This window comes from Haemaphysalis longicornis, unplaced genomic scaffold, assembly GCF_048455015.1.
Source record: "Haemaphysalis longicornis isolate Haplotype H1 unplaced genomic scaffold, Haemaphysalis longicornis Haplotype H1 scaffold_9, whole genome shotgun sequence".
Lineage (NCBI taxonomy): Eukaryota > Metazoa > Arthropoda > Arachnida > Ixodida > Ixodidae > Haemaphysalis > Haemaphysalis longicornis.
In genome coordinates this window covers 144,850,778-144,871,535 of record NW_027526460.1, presented here as the reverse complement: position 1 = coordinate 144,871,535, position 20,758 = coordinate 144,850,778, and the positions used below count along the sequence as shown (strand labels likewise).

At 46.4% G+C, this 20,758-nt stretch overlaps 1 protein-coding gene across 6 annotated transcripts in view; it reads right to left on the bottom strand.

Moving 5' to 3' along the window:
- The window catches only part of LOC144153655 (complement C2-like), a 146,472-nt gene that overhangs the window by 27,310 nt on the left and 98,404 nt on the right, over positions 1–20,758 (bottom strand). For 4 of the 6 annotated variants that reach the window (XM_077685315.1, XM_077685313.1, XM_077685314.1 and 1 more), the window contains exons 14-16: positions 17,124–17,275; positions 12,164–12,278; positions 489–689 (exon numbers count right to left, since the gene is read on the bottom strand). In XM_077685315.1, the coding sequence (XP_077541441.1) occupies positions 489–689; positions 12,164–12,278; positions 17,124–17,275 (468 nt within the window). The remainder of the gene's footprint in view (positions 1–488; positions 690–12,163; positions 12,279–17,123; positions 17,276–20,758) is intronic. The other 2 variants (XM_077685317.1, XM_077685316.1) reach the window with 2 other exon arrangements.

Here is a 20,758-nt window from a genome sequence, read left to right as displayed (position 1 = left end):
GTGAGAAGGCTGCCACATGAATTTCTCACAGTCTGTCTGTCGCAGTTTTTTTGTCAGAACAAGAAGAAATAAAACCGACAAATAAATATCGGTGCTCCTCACTAAACAGTATGCGCCTCTTCCACGGTGTTCAATGTTAAGGAGTGTAACGGAGGTGCTCAAGAAGGTTATAGGAACCCCTTAATTTAAATTCGTTTTTTATATGGTGCCAATTTCTTCATCGCATTACTGTACATTCCGATTTCTGGAATAACAATACGTGAAATATACAATTTATGTTGCTTTAATCGCTTAGCTTGACCTATGGCTTTCGAGACGTACATGCATGACACGTTATTGTTGCCTTAAATGTGTCAATAATCAAGCCGGTTTAGTTTGTTCTTCGTTAACACAAGGTCACCGTTTGGCTAACAAATAAGTAAATTTTCTCATGCTGTCTGCTCAAGAAATTAGCCACATTCTTGCGTAGAGGTATTGGAGGTACTCACCTTTCGCGGGAGGCAGGCATATGGGTCGCACATGCTTCTCGTACGTGATGTTCTTTTTTAGTCGCAAAAGCGCGATGTCATTCCAGAATTCCAACCGTGCGGAGTTGTAGTTTTCGTGGAGAATGATTTGTTCTACATCTAGCTCTATCGGATCTCCTTCTAAATCTTTGGTTCCGTCTTTACTTTTTTTGCTCATAGGCCCTGAAACGAGACAGTTCTTATTATGATACCTTGGTTTCGCCACAATGTTCCTAAGAGAATCTAGCACTTCACTAGCAACATGAATGAATAACACAACAGTGAAATTGTCGCTAAACATGCTAAGAGAAATATTTCACTTTGATTTGAGCGTTGAACGCACGGGCTTAGCACGTGTGCGCTGGCGCTAAAAATAAGTAAAGTGTTCGTAGTGGTCCAGCGTAGTAAAAATGCAGAGGACCTGTACTGTAAGTTCTTGAGATATACGTCGCGATAGCGTTAATTCGACGCCGAGGGAGGATTTGGTAACGGAGTTGCTGAATTTACGATTTATGCTAAGTACTGAAGGTCAGCGAAGAGAAAACGACTAGACGCGCAACTGTTTCTAGACACCAGTCTCCTTCAAATACATAGACCATGTGCTCTTCAACTTAAGTTTTGGGTGTGAAAAGTTTTAGCTGCGAGGTTTTATTGTGTGTTAGATACGGGAAGCCCCCAATGTCAATGTTTTAAATTGTTTATTCTCTCATGTCGTTGCCGGATTACAAATTTGATTTTTTAACCCAGAGGGACATTCACTGAAGCACTTTATTTAGCAGGACAAATTGGAAGTTTGCAAAAGGGGATAGAAATGGGGAGAAAACTAAAGGGTGAAACAGGAAGTCAAGGGCACAGATGCAGCAGCTCCTTCCCTTGCCCTTTCATTCCGTTTGCGCGGATCCTGAGGTATCAGATGGTCAGTGCTGTTTACCATACCTCGATAATAGTGGCATATGTAAGGTCTGTGTCGTTCTACCCTGAGCCTACCTTTCAACGTAGCTAGGTCGCGTGAAGGAGGCAGGATGTTTCCCTGCATTTGTCAGTTTTAAATAACGTTTTCGAACAAGCATCTTCCCCGTGTAGATTTGGTGGTACGTTTGTTGGTTTATCCCATGACAGAATTTTGTTTCTTAGGCGCTGCGATACCCTGGTGGCACGAGGAATGACAGTGTTCCTAGGCGTAGGATGAGATGCTCTCCATACTTTACTCGGAGGGGAGCGCGGTATTCGTGTTGTCCCGAGCAGGGTATGTGACTTCGCGTCTTCTTGGTCGGATGCGCCATTCCAATCTAGACAATCATGTGTCTGTATCCATGTGATCTGTGGAACTCTGTGAATTGTTGTTCGAAGAAACTAACCGAAGCCCTTAGATACTCAAAGTGCAAACGTTTAATGGCCTTTATAGAGACCGTAGTTATGTTCAAGCAAATACTTAATAGTTCCACTTATTTAGTTGCAAAAGGGTACAGGCGATTTCGATTTCTGTTCCATTGTGTAAGGTTGTCATGCAGCCACATAGAGCACCAGGGCAGTAAGCTACGATAATTGCTGCCTTCGCACCTTCAGGTTTGCTGTAGCGGACGCCCTGCCGCCGCTTGGTGCACCCCGCCACACATGTTCCCAGACATCGACCCCCGAGACTGAAACAAGTTCTCACGCTTCTTTCGTGGCTGTAATTGTTGCAAGCCGCCAAAGGTATATCGCCGTCGAACTGGTCGAACTCCTACTACCCGGGTTATTTGCAGTACGCCTCCGCCTTTAACGCAAGGCCTAGGCTGCCGACAATGACACTCACGACACTGACTGGCTCGGTTACCCCAACCCCACCAGCGAAGCCAGGCAGCAACTCCACCACCGCAAAGCTAAATCAAGTGAGCAACCCGCCCCTTCATTGCCGGAAATTATTTGTTATCCTCCACCCGCGTGGTGAGATGGCCTTCATCTCCGTCGCCTTGACTATGCTAGCGGATATCATCGTGCAAGTTGCCGGGACCAAGCCTGCATTCAACCTAACCTAAACTCAACTTTGTAATCGTAACACTCCCTCGAAGGACCAAGGCAAACGGTATAGCAGCACTACGACCCTGAACACGGCGGGCAACAATACCCAATCACAGCCCACGTTTCTCCTCCCTTTAGCACGACACTGGGCATAATATTCAACGTTCCCAGCACACAGACGGCGGGAAACATTCAGCACAGCCTCAGGCACAATAATCCCGATCTCGGGATTCTGGATACGATGAGACTTCGAATATAGTACAACTCCTCTTCGAAGACAGTGCCGTTCTGTTTTGGTACTTAACCCGCTGTTACATACTACCGCTGCAAGCCTTTCATTTGGAAAAGCCCGCACCACCTGCCGGTGCACCGGCTACCGTAAAGATGTCTGTCCCCCTACTCAGCCGCCTTCTCGCTGTTAACAATGCTGACTACTCAGCAACACGGACCAACATCAGTGTATGCCAAAGCGCATTGTGTGTGAGGGTGCTAACTTAACAGGCTCTGCTAAATCCTCGAGGTGCTTCTACCTACGACTACAGTCCCCTACATTAGCTCAAGTTACAGATACCCGGTTCGCCACGAATGTGGTGCCAACGGGTTAGCGACAGACTTCGCAATCGCGTAAACAAGAGAAGGCCACGAAGCAGCAAGACAAGAAGAAGAAGACGAACGAGCGACTGCTCATTCCTCATGCTGAAGCTACCAAGGTGAGCTGCCCGCATTCCTCTCCCTCTAGCTCGCTTCAGAACCACCCCAACATACCGAGGGCTTTTCTTCAGGGACTACGAACCGTTCGACAAAAACTGGCACACTATCGACAAAGGAATTTAATGATGCGCAAAGTGAAGCTGTCGCTCAATGGCGCGCTAATCCCTCCGCAATGCCAAGTAGCCCCTCTCGTTTCTCTTCTTCCACGCAAAGCACAACGACAATGCGTGCACTTTTCTCCCTCTATCTCAAAAACCACCACTATATCGCCTGCCACCAAGAGACAGGCAACACAATCGACCATTCCTACTGACGTCCGCCAAACCCCCCCTTATACATCAGCTTGCAGCTATTGAACGCACCTACCACATCGCCTTATCCTAGCAAAAAACTTAATAAATGTATTGCCATCAAACTTTATGGTCTAACGAATTTACCAAACTGGTGATGATGGAAGCCCTTAAAGACCAAGATACACGCCTTCCTCAATCGAATCTGCCTAATCGAAAAAAAGTTTGATGCCTTTTTGGTCTCTTCTAATAGCTTGAAAGATCTCCGTGATCGTCCTGCTGATCTCTCGCAAGAATTCTACCACGCTCCTTGCCTTGCAGTGGAATTGCAGGGGCCCCAAGAAGAAGCGAAACTCCCTTTTGCTTTTCAACCAATCCTAAGACAAGGGCCCTAATTAATTCGATGTCTAAGAAGCTCGAATCATTAAACTACCGGTACACCGAAGCCTTCCGTACACTGGTCCCCATGTAAAAGCCATTCTCATCTATAGCAAGGTAGTAGTCAATCAGAAAGCCGTCACTAAGACAACAACCGCACATATTTTCCTTACAGTGCTCCCTTACCGCAAGGATGACAACAGTATATTTATTCTAAACATCTACAGTAGCCCTAACAACATCAACACAGGTTCAATTCCCTCATTCTACCTTCGCAGAAAGCAGCCAAGCACCCACTCCGTGTGATCGGTGATTTAAACGCTCCTCCCATGTCATGAAGCTCTGCGTATATATCTTTAAGGACGGCCGTCTGCGGTGGTAACAAATTCAAAAAGTGTTATTTCACTCTGGAATCCGATGTTTACACGGCAACCTGTCTGGGTACGAGTGTGCAGACGAACACTACCCCAGATTTCGCCCTATCCAACGGTGTCGAAGTACGGCAAAGAACCTGCACCGACCCCACACTGAGTACTCAACACTACTTTCTACAATCAGTAATCACGGCCAAGCAGTACATTGCCCTTTACAGACATACACACATTACAGATTGAGGCAACTTACTCAAAATGAGATCTCAGCTTCAACCTGTAACATCCGAGGTTCTACACAACCACAGAACTTTGGTTCAGCAACTATCACAGACACCCAAGCAAGCCAGCATCCGCTTTGATTTGCATAACTGCTGTCATAAAGTCGACTTTCGCCTTCGCTACATCCGGGAGGCTTAGCTTAGTACAAATAAACGTTGGAGCGCGTAACAAGCACAACCGAGCCCTCCCTCGTCAACTTGATGAACTGAAGAAAACCATACAGAAATACACGAAACAACCGACCCAAGGACAATATCAAATTTTTAGCAGATGCTAGTAGCGTTCGGTATGCGAAAAACCTAAACGCTGCTTTGACACCTAATCAACCCTCAGAAAACAAGCTCATCCAAGTGTCACAAACTTCAGACTCATACACAATACCCGTGGATACATATCCAAAATCAAGACACAGCTCGGCTCCGTTAAGAAACCGAAATGACCGCAAACACCATCTCCAACCTAAGGCGGAGAAGAGGACAAACAGCTCACACTGAAGCAGAAGTCAGGACGGCTCTCCAAGCCATAAAATAAGGCTCAGCTTCCGGTGGCGACTCTGTCCCCAACAAGATGTTCCGCCACATCGCTGTACCCACCATCGCGCAACTAACCAAATACTACAATAACTACTGGGGAACGGGCGTCCTACTGCCAGAGTGGCGCACAGCACCCATTTCGTTTATCCAAAATCCCTTGAAACAGATAGCCCCCATTCAGCTGCGCTCCATCGTGCTTACGTCCTGCGCTGGAAAAGTTCCGAACTCGTCACTGAAAGCAGACTCACCCACCACCTAATTGAAGCCGAACCCCTCCAGCATACCTGTCTGGATTCAGGCATAAACGATCTGCTGCCGGCGAAGTGCCAAAACGCCCGTGCGTTCGATATTTAGCCCCTAGTTCAAAATTTCCGGTGGCCAAAATCAATCCGGAGCCATCTAATACTGCGTACCTCATGGCCTGTGTAGCTTCAACCCGTTAATTCTCATAATCCAACAATCAATCAGATCTAAACTCTCCGCACCAAATCTACTATAAAACTACCTTGACCTTACTATCTTAGCTCTAGACCATAAAGGGACACTGACACAAAACTTTTGCATCTTGTTTTTTTTGTTGCGATAAGTAGCTAGTTACCTACTTATAACCTGTAGAAACCTCATTTGCTTCAGCGTGCGACGGTTGTTTAATTAGAGGCATTTTAAATGCGGCTAGTCGCAGTTTCGGTTTCAGCGAGTGCCGCGAAACGATGGATTTTGTGGATTTTGTGTGAACAAAGCTGACCACGTGACCGTCGGAGGGATATCACAGGGCCGAGCCGCCGTAGCACTGTCGAATCCGCATAGACGGCAGTTTCTGCGAATGCCCCCACGTACTGATCTCGTGAGGCGCTTAATTGAAAAGCGACCGTGGATGTGACGCAGGCTCTCCGAGTGCAAATGCTACCGCGGCTAAACAACGACGCGCGACGCTTGAGACGGTGGGTGGCAAGACGCGCGCTGGGAGCAGCTGGCCGGTCTGCCTACAGGTCCGCCTACAGATGTGTTCGGCTTAGCACTGCGGCGGATATTCGAGTGCCGCTCTCGTAAGCGGTGCAGATGACAATTTTTAATGCAACCCGCCATCGCATCATTAACTCCTTTCTCATGTAAGCCACCATGGTCGGGACTTGGGGACAATTTTGGGCAGCGGTAACAAGCTATCACTCGAGCTACCTGCGCCGGCCTGGGCCACTTCGCGGCCGTGGCCGCCGCCTGCACAGCGACCGTGCGGCTAGCTCAGTGGGCTTTTCGTGCCTCCGGCGCGTTTTCGCATCCAATGGTAATAAACAGTAATAGAAACAGAGTGCCTGGAATCGCTGTGGAACTTTGGTAGCGGCGAGCTGCCCCATGAGCTGACGAAATCACGGCGCCTCCGCCGCCAACGATCGGGTCGTTCGTTCTCGAGAGCAGAAGCTCCGCCCTCCGGCCCTCGGATTGGAGCGGCGAGCCGGCGAAAAACGCTGGCAGTGCGGAAGCGGCAAACACAAACTCGTGACGTGTTTGGATGTTGTTTATTTACACGATATCCTCGGGATGTCGATTGCGCGTGGTCCTCTGCTGGCTGCTAGGTTGCGTTTCGCACACTTTAAAATTTATTTTAAATATGTTCTAGGCTGTATTCGGCGCTCATATTTTGCAGATGATGTATATGTGTTTCCACCAATCTATCTCCGAAGTTATCTCGCCTTCAAAATTTTGTGTCAGTGCCCCTTTAAAAACCCTTCAACATGGTCACTCACGAGTCACGAGGGATATAACAAGGTCAAGGCTTTCTTCAGTCACTGCACAGCCACCATATGCACGGTGGCACACACCAGGGACCCATACCATCTGGCCAGCGCAGGTACTCACCAAGGTTTCGTCCTGTCCCCTATGCTCTTCAATGTTTCCCTCTTGCGTGTTGCCCAATCTCTCAAAAAGATCGCGCACCTTCACTTTGGTGTATACCCGGATAACATCACACTCAAGGTAACATAAGTTAGCGAAGGTGCTCGAAGAATAAGACATAGTGAAAGCACTCTTTAAGCAGGCGCCGTTGCGGTCACCTGAGAGGCCGCCTCGGCCAGACTGACCTAACCCCCTTACAAGTCTTAGCTGCTAATACTCGCATACTTACTACAACAAATGCCAAAATTGAAGTAACGGTGCAAGGCCATATGGTTTCCAGTGCCTCTCGCCTCAGAAACCTCGGAGTAATCATCCAGCATAAGCGATCGTATTCCTTCTCAATACAACTGGGCTTTCGCGTCAACCAAATTAACGCACGTTCACTACACAACGGACTAGATCAACGGAACAGCCTCCACCTAGTGCACTCTGTTTTCTTCAGCCGCATCTTCTATTCCTTGCCATATATACAAGCCTCAAAGGTTGTGCTGAACAAGACGGCTGGCCTCGTTCACAAGGACTACCCAGCCACGCTGCATTTCCTTCCGAGCGCATACACGGATAGTCTGCTCCAACTGTCTTCAACACCCCCACTGAATTAGTTTATGCATATAAATCGCAGACACCACATTGAAGATGACAAATCTATTGTCGCTGTTCAAGGCATACAGCTGTTCCGCAAAACTAAGCATACTCCATCCCTCCCCCTATAAATTTGGAAAAACTCTTCACAAGACCCCTTCATCAGGAAATGACCTCATCTATAAATCAGCACGCCACCAAGCCCTCGCACGCGCCGTGAACCGACTACTGGCGAAATGCCCGGAAACCGTGTACTGCCCTGCGGCCGAATACCGCCGCCCCAACGCTTACACTATGGCCGTCATGCGCAATACTGCTACTGCCCAACTGAGCACGATCACCATATCCACTATCTTCACCACAACTTCTCCAGCTTAGCTACTGCGCGGGCCCTCACACAGCGTCCAAACCCGCTAAGGATCATCATTGATTTCAAGCTGGCTCTACTGTATTTTGTATGGCGAACCACCTCTTCTGAAACCCTGTGCACCTTCCAAACTAACCCACCTCAAAAGATAACCCACCGGTACTTGCTTAGTCTTGGATGTATGCTTTTTGGTCTTTAAGGGGATTGCTTGGTCGGTGACACGTTCACTACGGCTTCCAGTCGTTGCTTCTACAGAAGGGTGTCTATCTCCCCTACGGTGCGTCCCGATTTTGTTTTTCCAAGGCGCTCTATTTGAACTTCGAGAGTTACCTCTCTGATTTCTTCGAAAGTGTTATAAAGGACAAAGGTACGAAACCTTTCGGGTAACGTCAGAACTGGGACGAGCAGCGATGCCTCATATGCCATCGTGATGATAGCGTATATTAGGATTTCTTTCAGTATTCGTACAATATCCGGCACTTGATCAATACCTACATCAGCCTTATTGTTTCTTTCCCTCCCATTTATGTGCCCACCCAAGTTAGGTGCTTAACAATGTAGGCCAATAGGTTACAAACGTTCTGTAGTTTGGCGATGGTGAGATGGAGTTTGCGTCCTCTTTGTAGGATTATGCCGTGGTTATTAACGTGACTGTTTTCGCCGATGATATCCTCACCCATATTTAGTGTGATTTCTTTACGTGGCCGCGTGACGCCATTCGTCGCCTGCCAGAAAAAAACAGGGGAAATTCAAAGATTAATTTGAATATTCCTATAATTAAATGCTGCACGCTGGGTATTACTTCTAAATGAAACACATCCTAGTTTGTTTTTGCCCATAATGAGGACCTTCCTTATTTTTGACGGTTACACTACTGTTTTGAGGCATTTTTTTAGTAAGGTGACCCATTGTTGTTTCCAGCATCAGTTCCGGTCGGAGAGGCCCTTTGTTGTGATCGCGCCATTTGCGGGCGCGGATGGCCACAATGCCTGCCGAGCATGCAACCACTGACACTGCGTAGAACAAACTGCACTACTCCGGAGTGGCGCCTGTTGAAATCACGTTGTGAGGAGGCGGCGATCGCGGAGCCAGCAAGCGGTGCCACAACAGAAGTGAAGATAAAGCGCTCGTGCCGGTGTCGACGTAGATAACGTAGAAAACAGCAACAGGGAAGAAGAGCCGAGGGGTGGCTTCGCTTCTCCTTCAGGATATCATTTGTGAGGCATTGACGGCGTGCAAACTGTCACACCGGTGTCGAGCTTCTGGTGAAATTATTCCATTAGAGCAAGGGATCTTCAAATACTAAATGTTTATGGAAATGTGCCTCTGCTCATGTGGGGAGGCAGTCTCCTTAATCAGAGAAAGGGCTCATGGATACTCTAGAGTTTTGGGAAATCAGGCCTCGTCAACGACCAAACCCGTTTTCTTGAGTGATATTGCAACCGCAGATAAAAAAGCAGTAATTAAGATCCACCAGCATTCCTTAGCTGACCCTGCCTTTGAAACAGCTATTGCAGCGGCTGTTGAGGTTACTCAGATAACTACTGATATCACTGAGTGTGTCTCTCGCACATTATTGGATTAGCTTGTACCGTATTGGCATCTTCCTAACACTACCTTACAACCGGTAATTCCACAGGTAGCCTATAACACGGATGGGCCCCTTCTCTCTACTGAGAGTGTTGCTCCCAAATCTCCTAAAATGTCCCGCCTGCTTTCTCTACTGTCCCGGATGGCCCTGAGCCCCTTCCTCGCTCTAATGTTGAATCTTCGTCAGCCTCTTACCATAAGATCGACTCGCAGTCTTTGGATCTGCACTCTCCCTCCTGAGACTCGAACATGGATATACAATCCTGGCGTGCACTTTAGTCTCGTAAACGCTCGGAATCTACGGGAATGGGAGGCTTTCATTTCATTTCATTTATTTCGCCCTCAAGTGCAGTCGCATTACTTGATTCACCGCCTAAAGCAAAATTCAAGAAACGCCACCTCGCCTAGGGTCTACGGTGGGATTTTCAAGGTGGCAGTTCCAGCAGTGGGTCTGTCTGAATCATAGGGTCTCTTGCAATTCTCCTGTAAAATTGCCGGTCCGTAACAACCACAACTGTTGCCTACTTTGCCTTGCTTGTCAACTTTATCCTGATGTTAACTTGCTTCAAGAAACATGGTTAAACAACAATCAGTCTTTTGGTCTGCCTCCAGTAGAATCGCCGGTACGTAACAGCCGGATCTGCGGTCCTACATTGCCTTTCTTGTCAACTTTATCCGAACGTTATCTTGCTTCAGGAAACATAGCTCGGCAACAATCAATCTTTTGGTCTTAGTGATTTTCGCCCATTTCGCATAGATCGACCTTCTCTGGAAGGTGGCTTGTTGATTGCGCAATTTAAGAGATATTTTTGTTTACCTTGTGTCCCTCCAACTGCGAGATTAGGATCATAGGTAGTCTACCATTCTGATTGGTCAATGTTTGCTTTCGGAAAGGCGTTACGAATACTGGCCCACTTGATTTCGCTCTGGCGTTGGCAGCCCCTCCAGTAATTTTCGCGGGGGACTTCAATTCCCCCCGTGTTAGTTTGGGCTTCAGAACGAATTCCTGTGGCACTTCGCATCGTGGATTGGAATACAGTGTATAATATAGCATGAATAAATTTGGATTCTCGTACTTATATTAAGGGGCTAACACAATCGGTGCCGGACTTAACTCTTTCCTCACGGGGTAAAGAGAATAATTTAGCATGTATAAATTCGGATTCTCGTACCTATATTCAGGGAGTAGTGTCATGGGTGCTGGACTTCACTATTTCTTCACGAGGTGTTTCAATATCTGCTTGGTAAACTGTTGACGGCGGTTAGAGTAGTGGGTTAGGGAATGTTCGTGTCTGTATTTGTCGCCAAGCAATGGCCTGGGATATATTGAGATTGTCGTGTGCCTCTGGATACTTCTTCCTGCTGCATCTGCAAGATGGGCAATGGGCACGGGGCACGTTCCCCTTATCCATGAATGTTTTTATGCAAGGCTTGCGTGTGGTTGTGTTGCACGAAGAACAACCTGAGGTCGTTAAACTGAATTCAAAGATTACGCTAAGATGTTAACCGTGAGGCCCAGACAGATGCTTTACAGTCATGCACAAACGCAACACGATAAAAAAACATGAGCCAGAACACACAAATAGCATGCTTTATCTCTTTGCAATTAAAAATGGCGCGTAAGGAAGGAAATATTAGGCCAACTTTTCTCACTCTTCCCCCTTTATATGCGATGTTTAGATCTTATTCAATCGAGAAACTGGCTCAAACAAAGCAGAAAAAGCACTATCATTAGCAGATATTTCCCGCCAATTTTCTTGACATAGGAGAAGATCAGAGGAAACCAAGTCTGTGTTTTATCACAACGCATGTAAACTTAAAACCAGAAAGGCTGGAAAGTTACTCGCGGGGGACATTATTGTAGCATGGAACAAGCAACGTTCGAGAGAAGAGTGCGAAATCTTGGTTTTCATGGTTTCGAAACGAACTGCTAGGCCCCTAGCCCGCTTTGCTGGTCGATGCTCGCACGGTAGCCTTTAAATCTCACTCGATTGCACTTCAAAGCTGTATAGAAAACAATGCACGAAAAACCTTGCCCGCCTACCAACCCTCCCTCATCTTTGGTTGACCGTGCGTTTGCTTCCCCCCCGCCCCCGAAGAAAATTTCTGGAGACGCTACAGACTCTACCAGTATTTCGTCCTCTTCAGGACCCATTTGTCTTTCTCTGAATTTTAGCAAAAAACTAAAAAAATTAGTACGGCCAAGAAACTAGAGAATGAATTCTTTGAAGCACTAGCACTGTCGCCTTCTCGCTCAAACTTACCAAAGCGAAGCAACCGCAACCTCTCACGTCCACATGTTAGGCCAACCAAGCGTAAATGACGTTTATATTTCGTGTGCCAAGCAATGTTAAACCACTGCGGCTAACCTGGCTCTCTTCGCTCATCTTAAGGGTTTTGGAAGCGTAACTCGTAAATGGCACAACTCCAATTCAAATCACTGTTTGGCGGCGAAGTAACGCTATCCTATCATACATTTTCAGGCCTACACTAATATGGCATCAGCAACTATTTTCTAGTAAACTTTCCGAGGCAATCCAACATGTTGTAATGTGCGCAAAGCATGCCTCTCAGTTATGCGTGTCAGAACCCATTCCTACATAGGCGACCCACCTCTGGGGAATGGTTTTTGCGTTTTATATCAACTCGAGACTGCACTTACTTGCCCGCACACGGATGTCAGCTGGAAGTAGGGGTCTCGATTCCGCTTTCAGGTACATGCAATGGGCAGCCGTCAATATCCACTTCCTTCCTATTATAGTCCCACCGCAAGAAACCTGATACACGGCAAAATAAAAATAACACATGTATAGAAATAGGCGACGCTTACTATAATCCTGACACTGCTACCTTGCAACCTGACCGACATTTCGTCTTTGACAGAATACCCTCGGCAGAGAAGTCAGCTGCATAAATATTTCCTGTGTAAATGAAATCAAAATTTTATGAAGCAAAGTTTTTCACACTCCTAAGCCAAATTTGTGACGTAGGGGACAGCTTCCAAGCTCTTTCGATCCGTTGGGGTAGCTTTCCATATAGCGAAGTCTGGCCCGCGCGGGCATATCGAATGTGCATACTTCACGTAACGTGTTGGTGATGGTATTTGGGGAAATACAAGTTATGACATTTTCGTGGTGTTTTCCCGTGGCTGTTTTTCACTTCAAAAGGCTTTGAATTGATTGAAACTTGAATGCCAACCGCATAGTTTAATGTTAGTGCCCGAAGATTTTTTGCGGTACGTTAGGTGACATCTTTATTGGTGATAAGTACAAGCTTTGCTGGTGACAAGTACAAGCATACATTAGGTGACAAGTACTGGCCGCGCTATTTTTTGTTGTACTCCTTCCTAACCAGCTTTACTGCATACAGACCATTGGGTCATTGTATGGCGTGCGCGTTTTTTTTTGAAAACTTAGGCTGGACGCGAGAACCTGAGCTTATGTGTCTCTGTAGTATTGACGTCACTTTTTGTTCCAATTCACGCGTAAACGTCGATAGGATATTTACTTTCAACGGTTCTCGTAACAATGCTCAGCTCCTAGTGAACTGACATCATCTACGACGAAGGTCCCACGCAGTTCCGCCAATTTTATCGTTGGTAGATATAGTGAAATCGAGGCTTCCACGGACGCCCGTCTGGTCGGGAATGACATTGAAGTACATAATAAATAATACGACGACCGCAAGAGAAAATAAAACAAAAAAATAAAACAATGACATTTCGGCACCCCGAACGGGAGCCTTGTTCACACCAAAACCAGAGGCAGAAAGCTAAGAGTTAAAGTAGGATGAAGCACGTGGCCTTGCGTAGGCGGGGGGAAGATTGCCGTCAGTGCAGTTTAGAGTGTTTTTGTTCGTCTGTATCATTAACGATTCAAGATACACCCTAGAGGCAAAGTCCTTCTCTGTGGCAGACACGTGCCTTGCCCCAGTCTATCTATCTCATGCTTAGACGATTGCGCATGTTCCGCGAGGGCATTAGTGGACACTTTTCCTTTCTTTACGTCCTTACAATGCTTTGTGTAACCATGACACGTGTTGTCGCCACCAAGAAGGACTTCGCTTCTCCGCCGTATCTTGAATCGTTAATGATAAAGAAGAACAAAAACACTCTGAACCGCACTGACGGCAATCTTCTCCCCGCCTACGCAAGGTGTTTAGGTCACATGCTTCATCCTACTTAAACTCTTAGCTTTCTGTCTGCTTTCAGTGTGAACAAGGCTCCCGTTCTGGGTGCCGAAACGTCATTGTTTTATTTTTTAAGTAATACACTTTATAAGCGACCCCAAACCATCCACCGCCGGCGGCGGCGTCCGCAGTGCTCCTCTATAAAGAAACAGCATCCGGCGCCAGGTTTCGATCCGCGGACTTTGCGGCCGCAGCGCGACGCTCTACCGATCAAGCCACGGACGCGACGGTGATATCAGTGTTGACGCGCCTTATATCTTTAACGCATTCAAACTACGTCGTCAGCGGCGTGCGTTGGCGACTCGGCGGCGTTATAGCGGCTTGATAACTGCGTGGTGTACACGTGATACTACAAACCCGATGGAAGAGATGGAAGAGAAGGCGGCGAGGCGGTGGGCTGCGGGGGCCGAGCGCAAGCGCCGCAAGCGGGCCGACAACCGTGCATTCGCACTTTCACATTCTCCCCCTCGGGGAAATGCGGGGGAATTTATTTGTTTTATTTTCTTTAGTGGTCGGCGTATTCTTTATTATGTATTTATTGTTAGATAGTGTTTACTGTGGAGTTTGTTGAGCTGCCCACCCTATTTTTATTTATGCTGCCTTGAGATGTTGGCCCTGCAATGACGCAGTCCTAATTTTTGCTACACAGGCAACTAGATTCCTCCCGATAAGGGCCGTCCCGGTAAGATGATTAATTTATACGGGGCTTAACTACTGCGGTATGCCATACGTTTCACGTCTTCCAGAGAGAAATATTTCGGCTCGGTAAATAAATTAGCGAAAACGGGGTTCGAGATCGTTCTAAGAATCCTATGGTGAAGTTGTTGAGCGTTGACTTTTCAAATTCGTTTTTCAAGGTTTATTTTGTTAGAAGACAGATCCTACGTCCCCAGGAAAGGTTAACAGCTCCACCAAAAGCATGACAAAGAACAGGACAAACATGACCAAAAAAAATACACCATCTTCCCGTGGGGACTCCTGATGAGGATGCGAAGCATCGTGGCGGTTCCGTGTGGTTCCATTGTGTTGCCGTTATGTTGAGTGATCTGGTTTTTACTAACGCCAGAGGGAATTCCGCGTCCGGGTCCACACCGGTGGCAAAGGCACGCAATTACTGTTGTGTTAATGTGCGTAGGCGGTGGTTCTCGAGCCGCCGAAACTCGTCCATCATGTTCTTGTCGATGTTGTCTCTGTGGTAGAATCGGTAGTCTCCGTCAGCGTTGGTGACGTAAAGGTTGTTGACATTGGTTGGTTGGTTGGTTGGTTGGTTGGTACCAAAAAATGGCTCGTACGCACTCAGGGGGATTGGCCAGGAAATGGGCGCTAACTGAGAGAAGAGAAAAAACTGTTATTTGGATTAAAAGAAGTAAAGTGAATTAATACAGGAAAAAGGTGAGTATAAAGGGGAATAAAAAGTATTGGTGCACCGGCTGAGAGCAATGTACACGCCCATCTCTTCGCAGCTTTGTCTTCTCCTTCTTCTTCTTCGGCGGTTCCCCTACGGGAAGATGACGACGGTGGTTGAACGCGAACCTATCTCGTGATGGATTCTTTGGTTGGCCAACCCCTAGGGGCATCCTGCCACAATCACCATCAGAGGCACTGCGGACGGGGCTGGTTGAGCTGCAAGGCGCGTGGCGCTTCCCGCCACAGCTTTCCCACGGCAAATTCAACATCCTCCTCTAAAGTTTTCAGTTCGTCGTTTCCGTTGACGTTCAGCTTCGCGTGCCTGTATTAGTAGCTTCTTGAAGTAGTTTGAATGAGTCAACGACATAAGGCGCGTTCGTAGCACTTGCTCTGTCCCGGATTTGTAGCGTAGTGGGAAGAGCACCACGTACCTCCCGTTGCGGCCACAGAATCGTGGTAGCGAAACCAGACGGCGCTAACTATTTGTTTTTATAGTGTATTATCGCGCAGCTGTAGGTGTAAGGAGGAGAGTTGCGCATGCGCAGTGTGAGTGCGGACGCCGACGCGCGACATGCCGAGACCATAAGATGCTTTCGCATCTAAAAGCAGATCCACTTCCATGTAACGTGTATTGTGGACCAGGAAGTTTGCAGTACATGAAAGAAGTCACTGGACATGCACGTTCTGATTGGCACAAGCACAATTAACTAAGAACCTTTGACATCGTAAGCGGAGTATGACGGCCTTTCGCCAACACATCATACGTCTTTCACAGATAGTGTGGTTAAGGGTGACTGATTATTCTGTTCCGTTCTTGGGTGCTGTAACATGTGTCACCAATTTAAAGACTGTCGCAATACCTAAATGGGTGTATTGCAACTACAAAAATCGGACCTTTGTCTTAAGCTTGGGCAGTGGAAAGATACTGGGGAGTGCGTTTCGCTGTTGAACGTATTTTCTTGCTCACTGAGCCCAGCATTCAGGCACCAACCACCATGACCTATAGACAACCGACCACTAGACAGCCACAACGTATTACTGTCGTAGGACAGGCAGCGAAGAAGGTGCCTACTTCTGTACATGCCTTGTCATGCGTTTCATGCGCAAACACCATTTTGGCATCGTCGTGTGGAGAGCTCCGTTTCTTGGCGAATGGAGTCACTCTCCGATAATGTGGGTTGCGTAAGTTGCAGGTGCAGCTTTTCCCGCTCATTGAAGTCTTTTGAGGAGTCATTCCGTCGGCGTCCGTTGGGCCGGGGGAAAGCTTACATTGAGCACAGTATGAGCACGGTACATGTTCGGGCAGGGATTTTTGCTTCAACTGTCTTTTTAAACACTAAATTTGGTATCTTGGGCAGATTAGCATCGGCAACAATGTGTCAGTTTGCAGGAAAAGGCCTGGCTTTGCTTTAGAGTCAAGGAATGCGGGCCTGACGCTTTTCTTGTGAGCTTGCCTATGCACTAGGGAAGGGATTCTTGATTTCCTCACCCGATTTTCCGTTTTCGTAAAACCAGGTATATGTGGAGGTTTACATTCACATTCACCGTTTCACATACAAGTATGGTTCTGTGCTGGCGCCTGAAGCACCATTTTCCTACCTTTCACGCTGGTTTGCGCAGCGGAAGCTGAAACTCGACAGCAGCGAGATGCGGTCTCCCCCCCCCCAGTATACCGCAAATAAGGCGATGAGAAGAATATGCAGTGAGATTCACCATCACCGTCAACGCTCACGATACACGGTGGTAGGAAACAGCAGTGGAGCAACACGTAGAATACACAACCAAAGCCCTTCAAAAGCGTGAAGGTGCATCGCAAAGCAAGGCGTATGCAGCAGCAAATTTGCGAAGCTCTTCCGTAACGCGAGGTGATATAGAGCGTCTCAGGCACTCAGCTGGGAATTTATGCTTTCGCATTCGCAACGGGTAATAAGGGCTCCGCTGTCCTCCCTTTCTTAACTTCTTCCTTTGTTTAGAACAAAATTTTATCGCATAAATATAATTAAATGTGACAGTATCAATGTACTTGCCAAGTCTAAATCTTTTCTTATTCTGATCTCAACCATCCAAGGCCAGGATCGCACCACACGTTCACCGCCCAGGATGCGAGGCCGGGGCTTGTCCTCGTCTTCCAAGGCAGTGTCACGGCGGTGTTTGTTGGTAATGCCACATACGCTGTAATCTGCAGAGCATACATCGAAAGAACACATATTCGAACTTGGGTTTCTTCGCACAAACCTATTTTAGAATACTTCAGAAAAAGGAATATCCTCAATTGAAGTAATTTCTTTGCTTTCGTCCTGCCATCTATGACACTGTGGTCCATTAACATCAGTCACACCATTTGTATCGCAGATTGTTTCCTGTGCTTGTTCACTTATTGGGTGCGCAAGGTCATTTGACTTAATTCCTGTCACTCGGTCATGTAAATGTTCTAGCGAGCGACGTCCCACATGTTTAAAAATTTGTGTGCCAGAGATGGAAGCAATGATCGGGGACAGTGGATAGAAGTGTATGGGCGGAAAGTGTTTGAGAGACAGGCCAGTTGCTGCGAAATACGAAGATGGTAAGGAAATTTTTATTTGGCCATTCAAACGATGATCCTGACCGGCGTAGTCTGAAGCTTTTGTGGGCTATTTTTTGACAAAAAGCCGCCAAATGGTCTGCCCAAGCATACTAACAGTATCCTGGTACTAAAAAAATGCGTCTCACTCGCCCTTTGATTAACGCGCAGAACGCAAAATGTAATTGGTTATACCGGCCCCACGCCAATGTGAACTACTATGGTTGATTGCCAATGGGCCTTGCTACTTTCATAGCTTTCTGTGTGGAGTGCTGTAGGTTAGGTATCTGACAGTCTCTAACCGTCGTAAAATACTTATAAATTAACAGTGTCATCTGGTCTGCACCATTTATTTTTATGATGCCTGTGACAAAAATATTTTCTGCCATTTCATTACGTTATTTAATTCCTTCAAAACCATCGAAAGGTAATGTAAACAATCAACACCTTGGCTTATGAACAACAGGCTAGAAATAATGTGCGTAGTTTTGAGACACCAATAATTTCAGCAGATTTCTAAACAGTAAAAAGTAGTAAATTTACCGAAAATCCCAATAATGCGGCAATTTCATTTCGGGGCAGCAATGCTGCAGCAATCTAGGCGTTCATTTCGGAAGACCAACGCTTTCATGTTGTCTAATAATGTGTGTCTAGAATCCAACCAAGGGTGACAGGGGTGAAGCTTACATAGCATTCTTGCGGCAGGTAGGATACGAATCTACGAGAACAATCAATATTAATAAAAAAGGGACTGTTTTCCGTTTACGAGGAGCGTAAGGTGACATGGCTGTAATTTTTGTTATTTATAACATTGCTGGACGACGTGTATGGAGTTTAAACAAAATATTCGTATAAGCGAATGACGTACCGTCTAGTCGCTACAGACTTTTGAACATGAAAAGTACAATTACAGCGATAGTTCAGGCACCGACCACATTCGAAAGGCTCAGTCGTCAGCTCACTCATACGTACACTCTTAATCTGGTTCCATATAAGTTCCAGTTAAAAAGGGTGATCCATATATTTTATGTGGATCCGAACGAAAGAATAACTGGAACGAGTCATATAGGTGGATCTTATCTGGAACCGTCAGCTTTTTTTCTTTATGTTCGTGGTTTTTATCTGGAACCGAAGAAATGGGGTCACGCGATGTCGGCGGTTCCGGTTACTGTTCCACTTATGTCCCAGTAAACGGTTGGGGAGAGTGCGTTTGTATATTTTTTGCTCGTGTCTTGTTCCACATAACTCGTGCACGGCAGTGAAGTATGCCTTCTTTCATGCATCAACTGGAACAATGAACCGCATATATATTAGGTGCTTCCTGACCCAAGATGCACGTGCGCATTTAATATACACGCGCACACCACACATAAAATTTAATGAACTTCGCCGACATCTATGAAACTGCCTTGCAGCAGTTAACTTTCATAATACGGCTAAGCTGTAGTTTTAGTGATGTCCTTTGACAGAAAACGAAATCCCACTTTTTTGTCAACGCCGTACAAAGCATTACAAATGTCGAGAGGAGGATATCTTATGCAAAAGAAGAAATTGCAGGAACCCATTTCCAGGTGTTCTGCGGCACCCAAACCGCTTTCGTGAACATCGTGTTTTTCTAATTTGAGGCGTCAAGTAAAAAATCACCAGTGACTTCAATTTGAGAAGGACTAAACGTCTTCCCTTTCCCCATATGCCGTTCGGGCAAAGCCATAGCTACTATAGCGCTGAAGAATTCGTGGTTCTTTTGTGAACATCTTCATTACGAAATACTTGTTGAGGCCATTACATTTTATGCATTTGGTTTACAAAGCTTCGCAGAAATGGCAGTTTTTGTTCAACACTCAGTCATCATCTCGCTGTGGTGTAGTACGCGCTCAATGGTACTTAGTCCACGTTACTTATGTTGTGATGGGGTAACCGACTGCGTCACATTTTACACCACACACATCATGCTACGCATGCAGTTATATGCTTAGAAGTCAGTTTTTGTATTTTGTCTCGTCCCGGCTAATAATTTTCACAAGCAAAAACGAAAGCCTCTTTGCAGGAGGAGAATGACACAAAACCCGGAGAACTACATCTGCCCCGCAGCATCTGCCTTACATTCTATATATTTATACTGAAATGGCATTCTTATTTCAAATTATGCATTGCAGTATCGCGAAAATTCGCAGTGTTACCCTAATGTTCTTACTTGCCGTAGTAATTCAAGTTCACCGAATGACCTGCCTTCTCCTGCTGGTCCCCCCGTTGCTCTTTTCCTGCACTATTGGTGTTCATGAAGAAAAACTGCTGGAAAACGGGCAGATGTATTATTACTCGCAAATTAGCGAGTAATCACACTGGATTCACTATGCGGAAGTAGTTTTCTATAACGTGGGTATCAAAGAGCGTCGCAGTATATATTGTTGGTATTGGAAAGACTTGTCAAGAGAAGGCAGTCAATAAAGAAGCGTCGTTTTGTTTTCACTGCAAAGAACGAAATAAAGCTGTCATCAAAGTTTATGCACACATACTGCACGCGCTCACGGACCGCGGAGAGAAACAACTTTAGCCCAACTAACGTGTTAAATTGGCTAATATCTGAGCTGTTTGTTCCAGCCTCAGAGCCGCGTAGACGTCCGCTTAGAGGGCTACTCCCATTTTCCGAAGCAAATTTAAAGGAGCCATGAAGAGAAAATGCAACTTCGTTTAATTTGAAAGAACTAGGATTCGGTATCTCACTCAGCTCCATTCCAGCCGCAAAAGTTGTTTTTTAACGAAAAAAATGCAAGAAGTATTGAAAAACTTTAAAAATTTCGCGCCACACTGACGTCTTATGAGCAGAGTGACGTCATATGAGCCAGCACTAAAAACATAATTTTCAGTCCATTAACCACACGTTAGCATTCAAGTTATGCGGTCAAATGGAACTAGAGGCCCCATTACAGACGTCCAGTCATGTGTCGTCACGACAGGTCAGTTAGGCGGCCGCCAATCGCACAAAAAACATTCCGTGACGTCATAGAAAAGTTGCGGGAAATTGGCTAGGGAGTCGCCACTGCTTCACACGTTTTCTTTAATACCTCCGTTATTTTTTCGAAGATTGCGATGATATTGGTG